Source organism: Erpetoichthys calabaricus, chromosome 3, assembly GCF_900747795.2.
Source record: "Erpetoichthys calabaricus chromosome 3, fErpCal1.3, whole genome shotgun sequence".
NCBI classification, from domain to species: Eukaryota; Metazoa; Chordata; class Cladistia; order Polypteriformes; family Polypteridae; genus Erpetoichthys; species Erpetoichthys calabaricus.
The window spans coordinates 172,620,702-172,645,468 of record NC_041396.2 but is presented as its reverse complement, the minus strand read 5'-3'; the positions used below and the strand labels follow the sequence as shown (position 1 = coordinate 172,645,468).

Below are 24,767 nucleotides of genomic sequence, written 5' to 3'. Positions count from 1 at the left end.
ATAACACTTAATAATCATTCAGCATACACCTGTAACAAACTCGTTTCTGTCGACTCACAGCTAATTATTTTGTGAAATATTGGGTCCCTTCCTCTGAACAGTAAGCTTCTTTGGTGTGATAACACGGTAGACGGATTTTTTTTTTCGTCTAGCAAATGTTACCCTGAGTGAGGGAGGAGAATAAAGAATAGAAAGTTGAGTGCGCGCGCACGCAGGCGCGCACGAGTGTGTGTGTGTGTGTGTATGTATGTGTGTGTGTGTTGTGACAGTTGGCAACACGTGACGCAGCTCTTCATAAATATGCACAGTGTAGAAGCTCGAGGAAGACTGACTTCTCATCTTAGGGGGGCGCGCCTGGTGGTCAGAAAGGCTGAGCTCGATCTGATTCTCCACCTCAAACTGGCGGGCGGACCGTGGACTACAGCGTGCTGCACAACAGGTTTTTCTTGAAGTCGCTTTGAGCTGTGGACTATACTTGCTCGACTGCACGAGATGATGGGTGTCAGAGAGGAGAAGCAGCACCTGTATCGGACAATGGCTGGGCACTAACGAATCTGTCGGAAGGTAGTGTACATCGCAAGTTTTGAGGGAGTGCGCTCCTTTGCTTCTTAAATGCCATATAACTGGAATTACGGAACATCTGCACTGTTTGAGAATGTTAGCAAAAATTATCTACCGTAAATTAAAATTAACGTTAAAAATCAAAGATGAAATGGAAGGTGCGCGTTTTATTTATAATATTATTAGTAGTATTTATTACTTAGCGTAGCATAATAATTTACCAATGCAACATGCAAACTTTACTAGATTTTGTTACTGTAATACTGTTGTCGAAAAATTCATTTTTATATTTATTATTTATTTTTTAAATAAAGGAAGCATCGCTGCGTAAAAGAAACGCTTATATAAATTGTTCTTTGCGTTGCGTAGTTCACCTCTGCCGGAGTTGGGGCTGCGAGTTAATGAGCAATTCTGCGCACACAAATGTTATAGTATCCTTTAGCCCCGAGGTCCTGAAGCGCGGACTCAAAGGAAACATCAAACACCCTACTCATGTCCCATTGATTTCTTTAGCTTTCAAGTGTATTGATTTTCATCCGACCTTGATTTTCTGACCCCGAAAAGAACAGTATTGTTTATGCAAGATGACATTTTATCTAAAATTTCTGTAACCCGAATCTCCTTTTGTGTTGCAACCCCAGCAAGCTAACATCTGCACATCACCAGAGGCGGGGTTTCATCCTCCTGGACCCCTTTCACAGCTAGTTTCAACAACACCTGCAATGGTGCAAACTGATTATATTACAAGTGTTAATCTTATTTAACGATATTAGCAAAAGCATGCATCTAAACGTGTTACGAAAGGCATCGAATTTTAGATCACAGTAATCAGAGATCAATTGTGCGGGGTGTCATTTTAATCGTATAGTTCATTCTAACAAATTGAGTATACCCGCTTTCCTTGGCTCGGCGTAAAAAAATCGAGATTTTATTGATCTTAACAAAGACACAAAGCACTGGTGTCAAAAATGTGTAAGTGCTGCTGCTACTAATAATAAACATGCGCAGAGTCCCCGCTGCCTGTCTCACTCCATACATCCCACTTGTCGTGGCGTTCTTAATGAAGCACACGGCGAACTTTAACACTTCTGTTAACTCCCTTTCGTCTCGACTCAGTTTCTCCCTTTCTTTTTATAAACATTATAAACGCACACGAACTGTTTCGATTTGAGATCTGCATCAAATAATAGATATATTCACAATTACAAACATGTAATTCCATGCCGTTTTCAAACATCTCGGGTTGTATAAAGGAAGACATTTAAAAATAAATGACTTATAAACTGCAATGTGCAGATGTGAGTCTATAATAAGACTCTGTTATTATGTATGACTAGAAGTTGCTACACGCCAGGCTCGGCGAAGCGAAAACGTGCCTAGAGCTACTCGGCCGTGTTTTTACTTCAGTTTTTTTCCTTTTCTCTGTCAATTCCCATAGTGTGATGGAGCTGCCCTCCAGCAGAGGAGATGTGTAGGTTTGTGGTCGCACACGATGCGCACAGTCCGTGGCATGAATATAGATTGACTCTGTCCTCGGCGTTTTAAAGTTTCACCGAAGAGACATTTGCGCTTCAGTGTATTGAATAAGTAAGAAAGCTTTTATCCTATTTTTACTCATGGTTGCATTGGCTCACGATGCAACAATCGCGTAAAAGGAATGCATGCTGCAAATTAATCTTATGTGCCGTTATTGACCAAACATGATTGGTAAAGTCAAGAGTTCACTGTCTAACGTCTAATAAATGGCAAAGAATACATCATTAGAATCGAGTGTAGGAAAAAGTGATTCAGTTAATAAATGGAATATTAACGTGCTAACGTCAGATATGATTGTGTTACCTGTGTGGTTTAATACCAAAACTCTAAAAGGCTTCATTCGGTAGAACTTTCCCTATCTATCTATCTATCTATCTATCTATCTATCTATCTATCTATCTATCTATCTATCTATCTATCTATAACTGGGAGGGTGGAATTAGATGACATCTAACAGCGGTATTAGTGTGGTTTTGCTAGTGCTCCGTTTGGCTACGGTTTAGCTTGGGATACTCCCCTGAGCTGCCCTCCGTCCATCCATCCATTCATCCACGAGTGCATCTTATTTTTTAAAACTCCAGGCAGTCTCTTAGGTAATTGCATTCCAAGACGAAAACCTTTTTTTTAAACTCAGTTTTCGGAATTTCCATCGCCTGAGATAAAAGCCAGTATTAGTATGAAATAAGCCTGAGATCGTTGACTGATTGTACGGTGTACTTTGATTACGAGCTAGCGAGCGGCTGCGAATGCGGTCGTCCTCGGTCAGCGCTGGGCAGGACTGTGCGGAATCCCAGGACGTCTGGCTCACCTGGACGTGCTTTATTTTTTAAAATTTTTAAAATTTTTTTTTTACAAATAGGCGAGCTTCTTCAAGCAACAGGTGCCGCACAAGCAGAAAATGGAAAGCTGCCGTCAGGTGCCTGGCAAATCACACAGTGCTCCTGTTTATTGTACCTTGTGCTTTGAGCGACCCAATACCACCCATACGGGTTTGAATGTAAGAAAAGCCGAGTCAGGAAAATGTGCAAAGTAGACAGACGTCGGGAACTCGAAATCTTGCCCTGTAGCCAAATCAATAGGATTAATGCATTGTTGTTTTTGGAAGTAACCACTGTTAGTAACTACAAACTAATTGGGTGACATCGCTGATTTTCAATCGCGTTTTAATTCCTGTATTAAATCCAGAAAACTAGTCACCCGCAGTGAGCGAGTATCCCCCGATTCCCGCTCTTTGCTGCAATTGCAACCGGCATAGCTTCCGACCAGCGGCGAAGTTCTCGGTATTGAATTTCTTATGTTTTGTGAACTGGACAACTGTACTATAATGTCGGATTATAGTTTGTAAGAAAAGCTGCACAATAACCCCGGTAAAGTATACAGAGGAATAGATCCTTTATGCTCTTGGTGTTTGAGCCAACCATTTTCGGTAAACAATGCCCTCTACTGGTGCTTTCTTGAACTTACGCAAACAGGAATTTCATCACTCCGAACACCGACAATAACATTCTCTTCACCCATATTTAGTTTCTTTCGTTTCTTTTTGTGTTACACGAGTTTCTCTAAGCACAGCACGAATATATGTATACACGGAGCCCATTTAGTAGTTTCGAACACGAATGGTGTTTCATTTCATTTTCTGTTTACTCCTTTACTTATTTTTATCACGTTGAGTGGTCTACGCCGATCAGGTCAAGAATAGAGCGATAGTGTATGTGAAAATGTTGTTTAATTAAGAACAAACATGCTGTGTAATACATATATATATATATATAAAATCAGGTAAATGATCAAAGCATTTAAGCGAAACAAGCATACATAATGGAGGTCCATTTAATGTTAATGAGCTAGTGCCAGTACAAAGGAAATGCAGATAATCCTGTCAAGTCAAGACAAAGGACGAAGGAAACATTTTGGTTTGCTTTTGATCAAATAATCTATCAGTGATGTCCATTTTAAAACGGTCGTACAAGATATACTAGATTGCATCGTCTCCCACAATTTTCTGGAAACTGTCTTTATTAAGTATTTTTTCACATACCCCAACCAGTTTTATGTATTGTGCCATTTTACGATACTTCGGTTTATCTGTTTACCGCATAAGCTATATAACCATATTTGATTTACAGGCTATTATCAAGATACAATTTACTTTATCACAGTTAGACGGTTTTTATCACTCCTTTAAGGTTCTGCATTAGAATAATTTCAGCCAGCTGAATGCAGAGTCCGATAAGAGAACAATGCATGAGACAGCTGTTCTTTAAACTCAAGGGAGACATATCGCAGAGAACTTAACTTCCTTTAAAATAAGATTTACTGCATTCAAGTTAAGGTGTCCGACCCACCATTTGTAACTGCATCATGTCTTCTCTTACAATTCTTTTATAATCTGTCATCAAATTTTGTATTAGGTTATTTTGTATTCTGTTACTGACCCGTCCAGTGCTGCGTTCTGCAAGATGTTGCTAGGATGTGAGGCAGGCTTTGCTGGACCCCTGACTGTGGGTTCAATGATGGCTAGATGTATTCTGTTTGCTTTATGTTGCATTTTAGATGATGAAAAAGATCAATTTATTTTTAAAGAAAAATTTGGTAATAAATTAGATGTTTCTTCCTAAACTGAATTAAGCTGCTATTTTATTTACAATTCAAGGGTGTTTCATCCCATATTTACATGGCTCACTGTTTATATGGCACTTGTAGTTTTCATTCACAGACGCACAATATTTGTGATAGCACCCTGTATGCGTATATATGTTCTTTTCATTCCTCGAAATGCTTCTGTTCTTACAAAGGGATTTAATGTCTATTTGTTAATTCATTATATTAATAATTTCAGTCCTTCAGTGCAGCATTTTCTTTTCCATTCTGCCAAATCCTCATCACTTGCACTAATTTTGAGTAAAGGAGCAGAAATCACAGTAGTCGTTGAATCTTTGATCTGACAGGTCTGTGCACTCTGGATGTCAGTTTTCAAAGAAGCTTTCATGAGTGAGAGAAATTAAATTTGTAGGAGGTAATCAGATTGGACTGACTTATTGCTTCAGAAATTGTTTAAAATTGTTCTGAACTTAAAATATTGTGCAGCATACTGTAATAAGATTAACTCAGGTTTGCTTATCTTTACGTACATTAATAGTAGTGGTCTAAGTTACATTGTGCAAATTTATCTGAAATTATTCATATTCCTTAGTGTAAACTATTTTTAAAACTTATTAGAATTTCACAGTTGAATTTTCAGAAGACTTAGTTTAATGATTCCTACAATTGCAAAGGAGGATCAATTATGAAATACCATCTCAAGCCCCAGTGTAATGAGTTTTTCAGCCTGCATTTATTGAAACATTCATGTGGTTCTATGAGTACTATAAGCACTATTAAAATATAATAATTATATATATATACATATATATGTGCGTGTGTGTGTGTGTGTCAGTCTGTCTGTCTGCATTAACTGGATACAAGCTTGGAACTAATACTTTACATGTAGCCAGTGTGATTTTTACTTATTGTATATACAGGCTTTTGTAGTGACTACATGGACAGAATGCTTTAGAAACATATTCATATTGTAAAGCAAATTGTTACTAGAGAAACAGCTTGGTTCTGAGATCTTGATGTTTAACTGTTTTGCATTATGTTAAGATCATTATAAGAGTATAAGTTAATGTTTGAATTTTATATAGAATCTTTCATGATTTCTTCTATCTGAAATCACAATAATATGTCTTATGGTCAATAGTTGGGTCCTTTCATTTTTGCTGGGTTCAAGTCAGGTTATTATTTTGGTGTAAAACTGGACAAAGTGAGTTTAGTATATGGATGAACGATAAGAGTGTTGCAGGCACTGATTTGTTTGGTTGAACTGAAATTGTTATTTCATGCTGAAGATGAATCCATCCAACCTTTGCTACTTATTTATTTTAGAGCTAAAACTATCAATTTTAAAGACATTTTATAAATCAATTTATGTTGCAACACAAGATAAAATAAATCTGGTAGACAAAGACATAAAAATGAATTGGGAAGTGCATTTAAGGAGTCATGGATATGTCAAAGGGATGATATCTAGATTCTTGTCTTAATTTCCTTTTAACGGTCATAACTTGTGTATATCCTGAATTGTGGTCTGAGAATCAATGATGCAAAGATTCCCTGGTTCAAATGTTATAGCATAGATCTTTTTTTTGCAGTTCTCTCTCTTCTACCCATGTAGCTCTTGTTTTCTGCACATCTCTTCAGCCTACTGATCAGAACTAAAAGCTCATTTGTGATTTGTTTCATCATCAGCTTCTGAGCTAAGATATATTTCTCCTACACTCTTCTCCATCCCTGGTATACCTCACAGAACCACATTTCATATTTCACATTCAACCAGACATAGGTTTTTTACTCTTAGAAATTTCATGTATGCCCCCCGGGAATCACATGCGAAGAAACAACTTGGCATTGGCAGACAAGTGCTGCTATGTGTTATTTATTTCATTGAAGATAAGGTTAAAAATTCCCTGTTTGTAATATTTCAGACTGCTAATTTCTTTTAATATAACATTCTCAAGCCTACTTAATCCAGTTCAGGTTTGCAGGCAATTGGATCCTTTTCAGGCAACATTGGGCATCAGCTAGTAACTAGACTTGGACTGAACGCTAGTCCATCTCAGATACCACTCATGTACACACCCATACTCACACACATAGAGAGAGGGAGGGAGGGAGAGAGAGAGAGAGAGAGAGAGAGGGAGAGGGGGGGAGGGGGGGGGAGTTACGTCAAAAATTTCCATTTAACTTAATATACGTCCTTAATGGGGGAAAATGGGGTATGTGGCGAAAACCCACAAAAATACAGGGAAAATATGCAAGCTCTATAAAGACAAAATGGTACAAAATTTAAACCCAGGAGGCTGGATCCATGAGACCCCAGCACTAACCACTGCACCACCATATGGTGTTCATTTTTTTTTCTTTTCACACTCCTCTCATTCATTATGTTCACTAATTCTGGGCCTGTTTTTCCTGTTTTGAAATAGTGATATTTTGAGGCTTTACTGCAGAAATGCTATCAGAATGATTTTTTTTATTTTCAGAATTAGCAAGATCATCCATCCATCCATCATCCAACCCACTATATCCTAACTACAGTGTCACGGGGGTTTGCTGGAGCCAATCCCAGCCAGCACAGGGTGCAAGGCAGGAACAAACCCCGGGCAGGGCACCAGCCCACCACAGAGCACACACACACATTAAGGACAATTTAAGATTGCCAATGCACCTAACCTGCATGTCTTTGGACTGTGGGAGGAAACCGGAGCACCCGGAGGAAACCCACGCAGACATGGGGAGAACATGCAAACTCCATGCAGGGAGGACCCAGGAAGCGAACCCAGGTCTCCTTACTGCGAGGCAGAATCACTACGCACTGCACCACCGTGCCACCACAAGATCATCCATAAATGTCAAAACCTTCTTATTTCACTTCTGGATCACAGGGATGACAGCCTTCCCTGACAGCTTTAGACGTAAGGCAGAATGCAACCCTAAAGGTGCACTGATCCTTCACAGAATGTGTTCTTCTACTAGCATAACATGCATATTTTTGTGATGTAGGTGGAAAACAGCAATACAAAGGGAAAACTATGAATAATACATTGTATATGATAAGTTATTTATCCACTGGTGTTCAAATTTCTTCATGCATGTTTATACTACAAATAACATTAAGAACGACTAAATCAGTGTAAAGAAAATACAGGGCAAATGCTGTCTTAATGCAACCTTTAAATGCTTGAAGATGGGAAAAAATGTATTATTCCTTTCAATGAAATTTCCTTTTATGTGACTAATATGTATTTATTAGATGATTTGTGAAAGGATCTCTGCAATACAACAAATGATGCAAGCAAGTACAGTATATGGTAGTGAAGTGTTTGTAATGTTATATTGATTTCAATTATATTTAAATTTATGTTCAGTACTACAGAGGGAAGAATGAGCAAGTATACACCCACACTGCACTGCTGTGCGTCAAATACAATGGTAATTTTGAGAAACCTAGAGCACCACTTTATGTGTCTCACTCTGACACTCCCACGTTCTCATTTGCTCTTACCTTTGGTGTTGTTCATCTCTCAAGTAGCAGCTAAGAGCAACTAACTGTAGCCACATTTAACAAAAAGCTGCGCCTGAATGTCTGAACCACACCATCTGAACATAGCTCGAAATTTAACATACTGATGCCTTGATGATGTTATAATCACCCTTCAGCTCTTACATGCAACCAGCAGAAATTAATCATGCCTGATTAGATGACTACCCTACGTGCCCCTTATAAAACTGTGCAGCAGCTGGGATACTCTAGTGTTGGACTTCTTGCTGACTGAATCATTTGGTTCACTACTCTTTCCAAACTGTTACATAGCAGTAAAGCACCCACGCTCTGGAACTCTCTGCGGACTTTGTGTCTGTCAATGAACATTCCTTGTTCGTAGGATTCAAACTGAGGCTGCTTGTTTATGGCACTCTTAATTATTCCATGTATCACAGTTACGTTTTTTTACTTTTCTGTTATTGTGCTAAAATCTCCACACCTATGCCTTCTGCTTTGCACACTGAAAGCCTTATTTTATTTTATGTTATGATAATTATTGTTTGTACTCCTTACTGTAAAGAACATTACATAAATGTAAAATTAAAGTTACTGCATTAAAAAAAAGCAGTTTGGGACTACTGCAGATATTCAGGCAAGTTAGATGTAATTAGTAGCCTTTTTCATATGATGTGTTACTAATATTCTTAATAGAGCTATTGGTGTGCAGCTTTATTCTTTTTTGTATTCTATCAGGTGTAAAAAATATTTTTGAACTAAATGACACTGATTGGTGTAATTCTTCTCATCTCATCTCATTCTCAAACCCGTTTAATCCAATTTTATGGTGATGCCTATCCCAGTGGTACAGGGAACAGCCTATGGACAGTTAATCACAGGACCTATTTGGGTTTCACCCACACTCACCTCACATCTAGACTAGGGCCAGTTAAAAGCCAACAATTGACCCCATTTCTGAGAATGTGGCATTCTTCATGAACATATTTAATGCATTATTTTAAACTTTCAAGTTCTAAACTTCAAAGACATTTTGATGCCCCATTTTTTTAAAATGGAAAAGAATACAAATGGCTAAATACTGTCAACTGAGTCAACTGTGTTTCTTGCTAAACGTTTTTGATATGCTCGATTTAGCAAATAATTAATTGAGCTAAGTATGTTATCCCAACCATAAATGGTTCAGCATCACTTACAGATTTGAACATTAAAAATGGCTGCATATATTCAAGGTTGACTAGCACTAGCCTTGTGGTGTAGGCATCCTGGATAGAATATGGTAATAGATTAACTAGATCTTACTATGTTGTCAGTAGCAAGGCCTTTGTTGTATGTTGGTCCTTAGTAATCTCTCGTATTAATACCTCCCTAACTGTTGGGATGTCCCTTCTATGAGTTGTACAACCCTAACTGACACCCTTAAAGTAATTGTCTTGACACCAGTGAGGAAGCTAAACTAAATGAGTAATTTTGTTCTCGTATACATGGCCTAACATGGTAATAGTTATCCTTGGTGCAGTTGGTGTGGTACCATTCACTAATCACATGCCTGTAGGCAGATCAGGTTGACCGCCATATCATGCCTGCTATCTTTGTTTTTAAATGATTCATCAGTACTTCATCAGGGTAATAAAAAAGTTTGGAATAATTGAAAACCAAAGCTGGTATGTATGTGTCCAACATTGACCTGTTAATCAATGAAATGTGTTTTCAACTCAGACAAATCAGATTACTTGCATTTTACTATTAGTCTCACTTCATACATTTGTCATTACTTTAAATAGCTTTACAAAGGTTAAAAATACATTGTTGCCATTAAATCTTATGGTCTGTTAGTGATACTGCTTTTGTTCCACATTTGCATTTGACTATATTTGATTTCAGTTCCTGTACCTGTAGTGATTTCAAGCTATGCCTGTTCACCAACATTACTGTTTCTATAACAGAGAATATGTCTGATATGACTGCAAGATCAACTTGGACTGAGATGTTTCTTGGTCATTTTATGATTGTAACCAGCAGCACATGCACAGCGAAACTGGAAGAGACACTCGCTGCGTTGCTGAAAGCCATGTCTCAGTTAAGTGGCCAGATCAGCCAATGTCTAAATAGAGTTCTGTATTTAGCTAAGTAGTAGCTTAGCTAAGCTGTAGAATATACTGCTTGTAATGTCCACTGTCTTAGGCTCATGTCTCAGCCTTGCCATTTCAGTGTTGATGTGGGCTGGGAAGAGGAGCCACTCCCTGCGTGATTCCACCGCCAAAAATATGATATTCTTTTTGCAAACTACTTTTTAATACATTTTTAATTCAGTTCTCAGATTTATTATTTTGTTCCTGTTTTTGTAGACCTTGTCCTTCAGAAAGCATTATTCAATTAGAACCTTTATATCTTGTACTAGCTGTTCCCCGCAGCTACGCCTGCGTATTAGTGAAACAGGACAATCTTTAAAAATCATTTAAAAATCTTTAAAAAATGTAATAATTTGTATTGAGAAGAATTTTTATTAATAGCTTTTGTATCCGAGGGCCTCTTGATATACAATATTTTTGGTTTTGCTATCAGGGGTGAAAATGTAGTTGTGATCTCTTTGCCAAAAATGTAAAAAGTTTGCATGGCAAAGCGGAAGGTAGGTACGCTCCAACGTCAAACATTGCCACTGTATCTGATTGTGTTCAGCTCGGATGGGAGAGTGCCCCCCACGTGGGGAGAAGAGCACGTAGCTGTGATATCTCTACCAATGAGCAGGTACCCTTTAAAAATACACACAGCTGCGATCCTTCTCTCCAAAACGTTAAATGTTACTCTTTAACAATCTGTAGATGATAATGTCTGTTGAACAAACAGGTATTGCTGGCTAAGCAGAGGCAAGGTACGCCTCAACAAGTGGCGAGAAGTAGAGTGACTCAAATGGAGGCTGGCATGTAAGTGAGGATGGCCCCGCCCGGCTCCCTACTCCTGAAGTCCCGCTTCCCCCTCACCTCTGCCAGCAGCCTGTCTCTTGGATTCAGATGAATAAATTGGTGCCGCAACCAAATTATAATAGCACGATGACAGAAGTCGCAAAATCACAGTTCTCCATGCTGTTCTTTCATTTATCACTTTTATCATATCCTCAGAGATCCATGGTTTCTTAATCTTTTTCCACTTAATTTTACATATGCTGTTTGATCCACTTATAATTGCTGTTTTTGTTCGGTTCCATTTCTCATCAGTACTCCCCTCTTGGCTGTCTCCCATATCTTCTAGGTATTGCTCCACCTCCAATATAAATATCTCCAATGTTTCTCCTTTCAGCTTTTCAAGGTCTCATCTCCCTTGTTTATTATTTACTTTAATTTTCTTTTGCCTTTATCTTAGTTTTATTGCGAGTAGATTATGGTCTGTGTCTGCATCTGCCCCTGGTTGAGCACCAGCATTCTTTATACTATTTTAGCAACGCTGTCTTATCAAAATTGTGTCAATCTGATATCTTTCTAGGTCTCCTGGCTTTTTACATGTGTTTTTTTTGTCTCTTTTCATGTTTAAACCATGTATTAACAACCATTCATTTATTTTCTCTACAGAAATCAACTAGCCTCTCTACACATTTATACAGATGGCATATGCACCCAACACTAAAACCTAACAAAAGAAATTTTAAATAGAAAAAAATAATAGAAAATAAAAATGAATAATATTAGGGAGTATTACTCTCCTTCAAGTCTATTAAATATTCTGGTGATCTGCCTTTATAATGTAGCTCAATCAGAGTTGGAATAAATTATGTTAATAAATAACAAGTTCCATTAACAGCTATAAAAAGGGCACAATACCCTCCATAGCCCAAACTTCAGAACCCGACCTTCATACCATTAGTGATATCCATTTGTGTGAATGGGCTCCATGGCGTTAGTGCTTCCTCTATCAGCCTTTTTCTTATTTCCTATCATATTTTTTATTTCTGTTTAATATTTCTTTTATTAGGTTATAGTGCAAGTTGTATATGTTATCTGTTGGAATGAAAAATGCTATTTATTTGTAGACTGTAGTTACTCTCTGTTGAATTGATTTCAATTAGATGATACTTCTGCAATTAGATTTAAGTACTAGACCAATGGTACACAATTTATTGTGGACTGGGTCAGCTAGTATATAAATATGATTAACTATTTCAATCCTGATCTAATGAACTAAATCACTATTGTCTTAGATGATGTAAAAGTAGGTATTTTTTAAGAAATTACAAAAAATGTAGGAAGAAACACATTTACTTTGCAGAGAGATATCTATAAAATATATTATAGGAAAGCTTTTCTTTCTGGAAAACTGAATTGCAAACATCTATTTTTTTAATACACACTATATGATATAAAACTTGAAAACAATGCCCATCCATTGATCTTCTGTAGCTGCTAATATCTGTCAAGGTCTATAGTGGGACATATGTCTCTCTCTTCTCGATACCAGTGAGTATTTTGCAGGAGACCAGTTATTTATCATTGAGCCAACTCAGAGTTGCCTATAAACCAGAATTCAGTTCTTTAGTGAGTGAGAGATAAATAAAATCATAGCACCTCAGAAAGTCTAATAGTCCTTGAGAATTACTGATTATTTTTGTAATGTGGAATTTTGTTTAATATAAAGGAACTTTCCTCGAATGTAGTTAGAGACAGTTAGTTTGCTTGCAGAGAATGTTAGGATGGAACACCAGCCCATTCTGCTTACTATATATACTAGAGGGTGAACATCACTGCAAAAGGTTTAATTCCATATTTATAACAGAATTATAGAAATACTGTATATATTTTTATAGCTAAAATAAATCCTTTTGATTTGCACACATTTTCAAAAATTCTATTCTTTCTAATTAATTTCTGAAAAAGGCATTTGAAAGTGGTACATTTCATTTGCTTAAGATTTTCTGTAAGGTATATGAACTTAATATTTAAATACTGCACAAGATATTGTCATGTGGGAAAATGTGGGCTGTGTTGTTAGTCTGTGTTTATAATTGTCAGAATTGCAGCTCCTACAATTCAGGAGTATTTTTAAGGAGAGGTGAAGAACATTGTCCCTTTATTTACTGTATTAGATTAGTTGATAAAGAGTTTTGGGCAATTGCAATTCAGCATGTGGCTTCCATGTGTATCTGTATATGTCTGTACATACTTGTGCTAGTCCTAATATTTGATATGTCTGATTTGCAAGAACCAATCAATGTGCTCTGGTGATACAATTTATTTAGCACCACTCTGGGAGCTAAAATATACAGTTTTTCTGAGTCACAATATGTATCATTCAGCCCACCAAAATCTGTTAAATATTCACTTAATCATATCCTTCCTTTAACATAGCATCTTGAAATTTTCTACTATTATGTTTCTGTTTTATTTCATAAGAGTTCATATTAAATTTCTGGATTATTTAAATGAACTTCAATATTTTTGCTTATTTTCTTATAAATATGTATGTCATAAATGAAGGTAATAATGAATGACACAGAGAACTTTTCACAACTGTTCCTTTTTAGAAACTGCTGTCCCAGCCAGCTAGTATCTCAGCTAGTATTTAAAATACATGGACAGAACTCAAAAGTACCCTAGCCGAATGCTATGCATGTTTAGAAAAAAGAAAAGGATAAATATATCTTATTTCTTTTATTCCCAGGTTTCTGTGTGTTTTCCAAAAAAAGCTGTGGCATATTCTGAAAACGAACAGTGCAGTCATGAAGTCAGTCCTGGATGGTATAGCAGATACGACGTTTCGAACAATAACCACAGGTTTACAGTACCTTGGCTCGAATGACGTAAATTATGATGAAGCAGGCATTGAGACAGACTTTACCAAGGGAGGATATTCATCCCAAAAACTGTCTTTCTCTGCATTCCGTAGTGGTTCCTTCCATGGAAAGTCAACAGCAGAAGATGATCTTCTTTTAAAAGGCATTCCATTCTATCCAACAAACATTACCGACCTATACACAAACAAATCGACCCCTGCCTACATGGAGGAGGAAGGCAACATACAGTGTGGAGAGAACTTCATGGATATGGAGTGTTTTATGATCCTGACACCCAGTCAGCAGCTTGCAATTGCTGTCCTGGCCTTGACACTTGGAACTTTCACGGTGCTGGAGAATTTTGTCATCTTGTGTGTCATCCTTCACTCACGTACCCTCAGAAGCAGACCTTCGTACCATTTCATTGGTAGCCTTGCAGTGGCAGACCTGCTGGGCAGTGTCATATTTGTGTATAGTTTTGTTGACTTCCATGTTTTCCACCGCAAGGACAGTCCCAGTGTGTTTCTCTTTAAGCTGGGTGGAGTTACAGCCTCATTCACCGCCTCTGTGGGTAGTCTCTTCCTTACTGCCATAGACAGGTACATCTCTATCCACAAGCCTCTGGCTTACAAACGGATTGTTACTAGAACAAAGGCTGTGATTGCCTTCTGCATGATGTGGGCTATTTCAATCATCATAGCAGTGCTCCCTCTGTTAGGATGGAACTGCAAAAAACTCAACTCTGTTTGCTCAGATATTTTCCCTCTGATTGATGAAAATTACCTTTTATTCTGGATTGGGGTCACCAGCGTGTTACTACTATTCATAATCTATGCTTATGTGTACATTCTGTGGAGGGCGCACACTCATGCCGTCAGAATGTTAAGCCGTGGAACTCAAAAGAGTGTGATTGTGTACTCCCCTGATGGTACTAAAGTGCAAATTACTAGACCAGAGCAAACCCGCATGGACATTAGGCTAGCAAAAACTCTAGTTCTTATTTTGGTGGTCCTGATAATCTGCTGGGGACCTGTATTGGCAATAATGTTGTATGATCTCTTTTGGAAGATGAATGACCTCGTCAAGACCATCTTTGCCTTTTGCAGCATGCTCTGTCTGATGAACTCTACAGTAAACCCAATCATTTATGCTTTGCGCAGTAAAGATCTGAGGCATGCGTTTCGTAGCACTTTCCATTTCTGTAAAGAGTCTGCCTTGCCCTTTGATAACAGCGTGGAATCTGATTGTCAGAACAAGCAATCACACCACATTGGCAGTGCCAAAAAAGCTGCAGAGAACTGTGTGAAGAGCACTGTGAAAATAGCCAAAGCAACCATGTCTGTCTCCACGGAAACATCCGCCGAGGCAGTGTGAGTTACTCAGCTACTATCAGCTGTGATATACAAGTAGAAGCAACATACAGCACTTACTGTAGTTTTAATCATTTCACACTCTAAACCCCCATATATAAAGATCACATGGGGACTGTTCTAGTTAAAAAGTATTCATCATATCTGATGTTGTTGTAAAACATGAAATTCTTGGTCCTTCTCCAAGTGCCAAATTGAGTTGTGCGCAATAGAGAGCACTGTCCACGGGAGAGGGAGAGAGGATGGTGAAGGGGGGCATGGGGGGATTAAAAAGAACAATATGTAAATAAAGTTTTCATGATTAGTCGGGCTGTGAACTTGAGCGAAGTATAAATGCAATTTATTTGTAATAAGTGAACTCTTTCTGAGTAGTGCATATATAAAGATCAATACAAACAACATCATTTGTTAACTGTGAAATCAGGTCTGTTCTATTCATATTTTATATTTTAAAATGAAACATGGGGCAAAGGGGCTATTGCACTTGGTATTCTGTAGTAAAATGTGTTTATGTATATTTGAACTGAAAATATGGTATATAAATACTAAAGTGCAGCTGATAAACTCATACTGTTAATCATTTTGAAAAGTTCGCTCATCAGTATTGAAATTTACCGCATTGTCAGAGTGTGTTGTTTGAAAGTGAAAAGAGAAAAATTTGGTGGGGGCTTAAATAAAATTACAGAATCATTTTACAGGGATTACAGACACACGTCTTGCAATTACACAATGTAGTTACACTTTTGGGAGACAAGAGTGTCTTTTAATTACATATCATGTAAATAATGCATGATATATAATTAGCCTGTAAGTACAATGTAATTACAGTGTAATTACCATACCTGTATTTTGAAGTGTGAGTCAGTTTTGATGTTTTTTTGTGAAAATAGGAAATTCCAACCCTGGTTGCGTGAATCTTCTTTTTTTCTCTTTTTGCTGGAAAGGTTGAATGTTAATAAATTTTCCATCCGTGGTGCTTGGAAAAAAAAGAAGAAACTTTAAGCTCTCTTTAATAGATATGTCATTTTTTTTTTTGCTATTAGCACTGTACAAATTTAAGATGTAATGGTTTTGGCATCTCAAGGGGCTAATTTACAGCACTGATGGATGATATTAATCTTGTATGGGTAGAGGCTAATGAGCTCCTGCTGCGTGTTCACATTGAACAGCAGAAAATGTTTGTATAACAAGTCAACAGACTTGTGTTTATGAAGGTTTTGAAGCATCAGGAGGTCATATGAGTGGTTTAGAAATGTCTTTTTCAAATTCCATCTTTTTAGTTTACAGAGCTGGCAGTACTTTTTTGACCACTCACTTACTACAATATTTTACTGTTCACAAGTGAGATTATATATGTCAAATCGATATTACTCATGCTGGGTTCACTTTAAAATATCAAAATATGTAACACTTCACAGGAACTATTTACAATCAGATTTGTAATTTCACAATGTACTTTCACCACTTCCTCCTTGTATGTTTGTTTTCTAGCAGAAGGTAGTTGAGGAACAGATGCCTTTAAGTACGAAGAGAATATACACAAGTATTATAGAAGATATTACTACGTTTCATCAGTTAAGACACTATTAAAAAGAGGAGGGATGAGTGTCTGTAGCCATTAAGAGCCCAGAAGAATAGCTTCTGGTAAAGCTGCTGCTTATTTAATAAAAATGACAGTTTTCTGTCTCTTCTTAAATATAACTGGTTAAAACTAGGGCTAGGTTAGGGTTAGTCCAGAAATATATTGTTTTTTCTTCAAGTTATCCATGACTTTTGCAAAGATATGCAAACTTAAATGCTGAAACACTTAATTATGTTTTACCCAACTTCCTATCACTGTGTTTGTGTTGACAGTTCCAAAATAACTATGTCATGCACAGGTAAAACCTATTTCCTTCTTATGATTTGTTAAAGTTAGTTCACTTTTGACTGGTTGTTCGTGTTGGTCCTTAAACATAGTTTTCATTTACTGTAGCACTAGCCTATATTCTGTAAGTGCTTACAAGCATTCACTGACGGCAAATATTTTCCAGTCTGGTTATGTTCAATGTAGGATCACAGAAATCATGAGCTGGTCATGTCAGCATTAGGCCACAAACTAGGAACCAACACAAGAACGCACAATAATTTAACACAGAACGCACTCAAGACCAAAGTCACAAGTTTGATAATTGGCAGGAAGTAGCTGCTGATTAAGAGATTTTTTTGCAGCGAATAGCAGCAGCCGTAATGACACCCACAGCGTTAGGAGGAAAGTTTTGCTATAGAATTAGGGTTGTTTTCTTCTTCTCATTAAACATTCCCCATCCAGTTACTGAACCCGCTTAGTCTAATTTTAGGGTTCAGAAAGCCAGCGCTTACCTGGCAACATTAGCCTCAAGAAGTCCCAGGCTAGGACAGGACAGGAAAAAAGTTTTTTTCCAGGCAGACAAATTACAGTCGTCAATTAACTAAATCTGAATTTCTACTGGATATGTCAGAAGAAACTGCAGTACTCAAAGAAAACCAACATTGACATGGCGAGAACATGCAAACATTAGCAAGACAGGATACAAATCTTGAAGCCACAGTGCCAAATCCAAACCATCTTGAATGCTATAAAAGATTACAATAGGCCGTCATTTTCTAGTGTTCAAATAGAAAACATTGCAGAAATGTTAGGATCCCACTGGTAATGAAATATACAGTAGTTACATTGTAATTAAATCTTGTATTTTTAAACAAAATCTACTTTTTTTATTGATTTTGCAGACATTCAAAACATTTCAGTCAAGTAGTTCTCTATACCTTACATATTTTTAAGCTAATTTCTTTTTTACATTCAAAACTGAATATATATTGCTGAATTATTTTTCTAAACCTAAATATTAGTTAAAATTAAGTTACTTAGACAACCAAGTAAACCATATCTTTTCTGAAAAAAATGTATTTGCTACAATATGCAAAGTCCTTGCTATGTTCAAAATGAAGTATTTCAATCATAAATGGCAAGCAGTATGTAACATTAGTGCTTTTTCATTTCAGAGCTAAACTACAATAGTCTCAAGTTGATGACATTTATGGCTTTTTAGAAATGATAGCGGCAGTCTTTTACGCTAGAGAATACTGTTAACAAAATTGCTTTTTTTTCTTATTCTTTGCATATAAGATTTTTTTTTCAGAGCTTTATGTGTGTGTAAGAAATAGTAGGTAAATAATGAGGTTTCAGAAAGGATGAAGCCTTAATATCCAGAACGGAAACGGAAGGATTAGGCTTGAACCACTCATATGAGTCACGGTCTGAAAACAAATGCTTTCCGCAATAGAAACAGACAGGAGAAAATTGAGTATATTGGTTTTTGTAACTAAGTTGCACTTGCTTAAGATGATACTTGAACCACACAGTGAAAAAAAACAAAAACAACAACATAATATACTTGTGGAGCTCACAACAATGCTTGCCCAATTTGATAAAGATCCTCTCAGCTACTCAAAAAAACAAATTTTGCAGAGAGCTTTCAGTCTGAAATGTGCCCACTAGCATCAAATTAAGCAAACATGAATGATCAAATCTGTGATGGATATTGGAGCTCATTTTAAAGCTGAAATATGCTAGATCCTTTTTTCTGATGTCACTTTTTAAGCAATAAGTCAAATGAAAAGTTAAGGTCTTCTAGTTTCATTAACATTTATTATTAGCAAACTCTTAGTTCATCTCTGCCCCATGATAAATCCCTAGGTGTTAACAGTAAGTAGGACCACCCTAAAGCACAGCGCATACATAATACCCTTCCCTCAATTCACAATGTGCAACTATAAGATTAAAACCAAGGGTGGTGATATCCAATCAGAATGGGCCTACTTTTTGTTGTGGGGGTCTTGCTGCTCTGTGCTTAGTAGCTGGAATGCTAGGTTCCCTTACTGCAGTTTGGTTTTGCAGCTGTTTGACTGGTGCTTCTGGTCAGAATAGTTGTGATTCTGGTGTCACCTGGTCACTGCCACTCATGATTTTGCAGAGACCTTGACTAGAGACACTTTAGCCACATCCTTAAGCCAGTCCTTAAGTTGTTGTACACCCAGTAACATTTACCACCAGCACATGTTTATGTAATCTCAGCTCTAAATAACCCTTGGAAGAGTTAGGGTACATAGGATAACCTGTTTTTTGTGAAGGCAGCCTAGAATCTCATTAGTTAGCACATCTGCCTCTCTGCACCAGGGTTAAAGGCATGTAAGTTAGGTTAAATTGGAGAAAATTAATAACTGATAAGTAAACGTGGTCCACCTGATCTTGCACCATGCAATCCCTACATTGATGGGACTGTCCACTTGATCATCATCATCTAATTCTTTCACGTGAAGCCTGAAAACCATGAGAACTGATTTAGATGATTTATGTTAGGTAGAATGCCCACTGGGGTCTGAGCACTCTTGTGGCCTCAGAACCCCTGCAGATTTTGTTTTGGTTTTTTTTTCTCCAGCCCTCTGGAGTTTTTTTTCTGTTCTCTTTACTTTATTCTTTGTTACTTAGTATTGCCTAATCTTATTTTTATATATTACTATTTTTTATAAACTTTTCTTTCTTCATCATGTAAAGCACTTTGAGCTACATCATTTGTATGAAAACGTGCTATATAAATAAATGTTGTTGTTGTTGATGTGGGTGTAGCAGTCCAGGGGTGGTTGCTGCCACCTGCCTGTGGATGCCAGAAATGAATGTCAGGTCCATAAAATGGAGATTTGGATATGTAAAAAATACATTTTATCAAAGATGCCAAGTAGAATCCATGGTGCAAGAGCAAAGCATAAGAAATATCTAGTTTATTTAGCTACCCTAACTGCAAGGCATGGCTGACCATCTCCAAAGCTATTTACTACTTTTACTAGAAATAAATCCTCCAGCTCCACATCTTGTAAACCTTGGAAAGCATAATGGATACATTATGGACTTTGTTATATATTTAAATACAATTTTGTCAAAAGTAAGAGTGGGAAAAACACAAATTGCAAATCCAAATGTTATGGAGAGAGAGTAAACTCAAAAATGTGTGGCCACAAATGTAACAAATGACAAATGCAGATAGAATCTGAGGAAGCGTAGCAGACCTGAGGGATACTGAAGTCACAGTTTGAAATGAAATATGAGAAGCAGCTGAAGTATAACAACAGAGGCTTAAAGATGTGAGATTAAAATGGAAGAATGGCTCAGTTTATTTCTGTCTTGGCAGAAGTTGCTAAAGCCCAGCTCGTAATTCAACCACGTTAAGAATTAATGAACAGTATGACATTATTATTCATTAGGGTTCTTCTCCAAACTTAAACATGATTCACCAATAATGAAGTCTGTCTTAGCAAGGACTTTCTTTAACTGATTAGAATAACAATTAGTGCTATTTGGCTTATGATGTTGTAGATTAAAGTCAACTATTAGCTTTTCATAATTATGTTGTCTCGGAGAGGTGAGGGGCCACAAGATGATTCATTAGTAAGCATTGCAGCTTCACAGCTCCGAAGTCTTTGATTCAAAGCCGAGCCTGACCGTTGTTCGTGTTAAGATTATCTGCTTTTCCCTTGCCCGTGCATTTTTTGCAGGCAATTTCTGTCACTCCCGTATTTCATATCTAAAAGGATCTATCATGAGTGTGCCCCCAATGGCTATTTGCATTTGTAGTTGTTTTTAATTATTACCAGATTAGGCATTTTTAACACGGACATTAATTTAAAATATTCCGTGCTATTCATTGCCCGCACTAACATTTTTAATTCTATAGATATCTCACTGAAGACTGCTTTAAGCTGACATTACATTTAATTCTATCACTTAATCATTGTCTTTTGACAGCCATCTCTTTTGTCTTTAGTTTTAAAAATTAATGCTTTTAGTCATTTAAAGAATATATTCTAATACTCCAAAAGACTAGATTTATATGACCTATAATAAAAGATAATAACTTCATTGACAAAAAATCTTTTTTTGAAATGGCAGCATATTGAACAAAACACGTTTCTTCAGAAGCACAGAGCTGTGTTTAGTTGTCCATTTTTTTAATGAAATACAAATATAAGCAATTCTACATATATTTAATAATGTCGATTTATTATGTAAAGACACAAATCCATCGATTTGTAAAATTAAAGTGTGCTTGGAGGCTGTTATGGCAGGATGGTCAGATCATATTCTAGTGAATGCTTATGTTTGCATCCCGGTATTCCAAGATTATTTTGGGTAGGATAGCAGTGAATATGTCCTCAGCGCCCTGTAGATTTCATAGTCCCAATTTGTGTGTTTGATAAAACAACCATTTATTTAAATGAACGAATAGCTTCTCATTCATAAATATAATGTCCTTGTACAAGCCCTCTGTTCATTACAGGAAACTCTTTGGAATTAAGGGCTGCTTATTTTATGTTTCAAATTTACAATCTAAAACAAAATCACAAATAAAGCATAAACAAAACATTTATGGTGGAAATTGTAATGCCTTAAGTTTAGTTGGTACTTATAACAGAATTACCAATTTATGAATATTATCTGAAACCTTTTAACCTTAGCCTAAACCTTTTAACTCAAGTGCTAATCAGACATCCTGTTTTCTTATCAGCCTTGACAGTTTAATCACATTATGAGGACACTACAGCTTGCTTGGGTTTGTGCAAGTTTTGTTTCTTGTACTATTTGTTTTGGCACATATCAGTAAAGATTTTAGACACAGATTGGCAAGTTGACTTTGGGCCCTCATAAAATGTTGGCATCTTATTCTGAGCCTGACAAGCACATTGACATTAACAAAAGACTTGATGACCCACCCAGGGTTGGTTCCTGGTTTGACGTCTTGTTGGTGGGATATGCTTTGGATTTCCACAACACTACAACAGGAATAAATAGGTTTAGAAAATGAAAGAATAAAACAAAAGATCTATCCTTTATTTCTGCTGCTATATTTCTCATCATTTAGTAGTTTTTTTTGCAGTCATTTTAATGATCTTGTTCATCAGACTAGTTTTCGAGTATCTGAGGAACATTTTGATTCGTAGTGTTACTGAACATCAAAATACTTTTTGTAAGTCTCTGTAGTCGTTTCTGAGGACCCCTAAATGGTCAAAATCAACCTTTTAGAAATAGTTGTGCATAATAATATGGGAAATGCTACACACTTTTGTCATAGTTGTACTAGGGGAAGAGTGGATGGACCTACAAGGATATTGTTTTGTTTGTCTTGTCTGTAAGCCAGTTGTCTAGAACTAATGGGCCAAACCTATTTAGCTCAAATGTAGGCATTTAAAAGGCAGCTTATTTTTGGCTCTTCAGATTAAACTTTTCAGTTAGGAGCAACATATATTCTTGAATCCATTCAGAATATAAAATGAGTTGAAGGAATTCCAGATACTGACCCTAGCTAGTGTGCTGGTCACACTAATATGCTCCAAGAAAGGGCAATTCGATAAATATGTTTAAATTTGTTCAAAGTCTAGTTTTACTGTCTCAGTCTTGTGTGTGTTCTATTAACTGAGACATTGATGAACATATGTATGGTTAAATATTTTATTATTGTGATAAATTTAATATATTTATTAAAATTAGTACTTTGTTTAGATATTTATTTTGTTAACTTGTTTAAAGGAACTGAGTACCTCCAAGGGGTAATTCTGAGAGCAGTTGTAAAATAGACTTTTGTGAGAATTAGAAATGTACAGTATGCTAATGTTAGATTGCCAGGGTGCCTCAATTTTTTTTTTTTTTTAATTTTAAAAATTGTCAGAGTCAAAGTTATGTTTTGGCCTTCACACTGAAAGAACCAGATATTCAAACGAGGTGACTAATTTGAGCAATTATTTTGCAACTGTGCCTACACTTTGATTCATTTGTAAATATTAGCAAGTCAAAAGAGTTGCAACATAATTATGAAAATTGCAAGGCTGTGGAAGAGGAATATATTTAAATAAATCTGAATAGAAAATTAGCTTGGAGCTGCAAACAACTGTTGCATGAGGTGACTTCTTACTGATATCAGTAGTCTGTTTTATTGCCATATCCCTTTGGCCTAAGTGCTTGCTATATGTCAGTTTCTTTCATATGTGTGGATGCTACCGGCAGATTGTTCAAGTTCGTGTGCTTCCCTTTTAAATTTACAAGATTAGTGAACGCTCAGCTAGAAGCACATTACGATTAATGATATAATCATATGTTTGAATTCAACCTAAAAGGGTATATTTTAGTTTAGCTGGCAGGGGAGCTAAACAGTTTATAGACAACCAAGTATTAAGTTATAAACAAGCCAATAATTTTAACCTGTGCTCTCATAGTCTGGGTTGTCTTGCTGAAAACAGAAAGGATTTACTATGAAAAATGAAAAAAAAAAAACCTTTACATTGTGCCTTTCATATTAAGTACTATTTAAAGTGTTTTAGAATGCAAATTACATGAGGGCACTTGATTTTGGAAGTTACTCGTTAAAAAATAACATATAAGACTGCTAGTCAAAACATTTGGAGGGTGATATTCACAGAACCTGACACTTGCAGCAGCTGTTTGTTGAAATATTAGCTCCATTAATGGCATTAAGAAGTTAATTAAACAAGAGGTTATAAAGGATCCAAGGCTACCTAAATGAAAATAAAAAAACAACAACGACTCATTTGAATATCTGATAAACTAAGTGTTTCATTTGTAAGACTTGATCAAAAATAAAACTTTAGATTTGAAGTACTGACGTACATTTTAGAAAACTTAAATATGTAGATTAGAGATTCTTGGTCTGTAGTATATTAAGTTAGTGTTAACTGTCATAATTATAATGGACTGTTTTTCTAAGCAGTTTTTATCTGCTCTTGTCACTGTCTTCAGTGTTCAGCTAAATCCCAGATGTGAAGTGGCTTCAGTGCTAAGGCTGCATGTAAATACTTTGTTGAAAAAAGAATTACATCCCAGGCCATTGGTCTAAAGTGTTTCATGTATAAAATGTTGTCTTTACAGAAGCCTATGAATAAAGTCAGAAATGTTAAAAAATAATGTATGGTCTTTTTTTTTGAGTTCCGTTGTTTGTTTTCCTTGTTCTACCAAACCCAGGCCTTCACTACAACTGGATCCTAAAGCAACACCAGGAATCCACTACATTATGCTTTATCATTCTCTCATCTTTGCCTCGCTGTAAGGAGACCTGGGTTTGCTTCCCGGGTCCTCCCTGCGTGGAGTTTGCATGTTCTCCTCGTGTCTGCGTGGGTTTCCTCCGGGTGCTCCGGTTTCCTCCCACAGTCCAAAGACATGCAGGTTAGGTGCCTTGGCGATCCTAAATTGTCCCTAGTGTGTGCTTGGTGTGTGAGTGTGTGTGTGTGTGTGTCCTGCGGTGGGCTGGCGCCCTGCCCAAGTTTTGTTCCTGCCTTGCGCCCTGTGCTGGCTGGGATTGGCTCCAGCAGACCCCCATGACCCTGTGATAGGATATAGAGGGTTGGAAAATGACTG

The 24,767-nt window shown here is 36.8% G+C and overlaps 1 protein-coding gene across 1 annotated transcript; it reads left to right on the top strand.

The window, feature by feature from the left end:
* Nucleotides 1–315: 315 nt before the first annotated feature.
* cnr1 (cannabinoid receptor 1) lies at nt 316–24,317 on the top strand. Its single transcript, XM_028797535.2, has 2 exons — nt 316–564; nt 13,847–24,317. The coding sequence occupies exon 2, from the start codon at nt 13,905–13,907 to the stop codon at nt 15,330–15,332; it is 1,428 nt and encodes a 475-aa protein (XP_028653368.1). The 5' UTR covers nt 316–564; nt 13,847–13,904; the 3' UTR covers nt 15,333–24,317.
* Nucleotides 24,318–24,767: the final 450 nt, after the last annotated feature.

What these genes read in the sequence shown, in the direction of transcription:
- cnr1 (XM_028797535.2), top strand. Translation starts at nt 13,905, where the DNA reads ATGAAGTCAGTCCTGGATGGTATAGCAGATACGACGTTTCGAACAATA.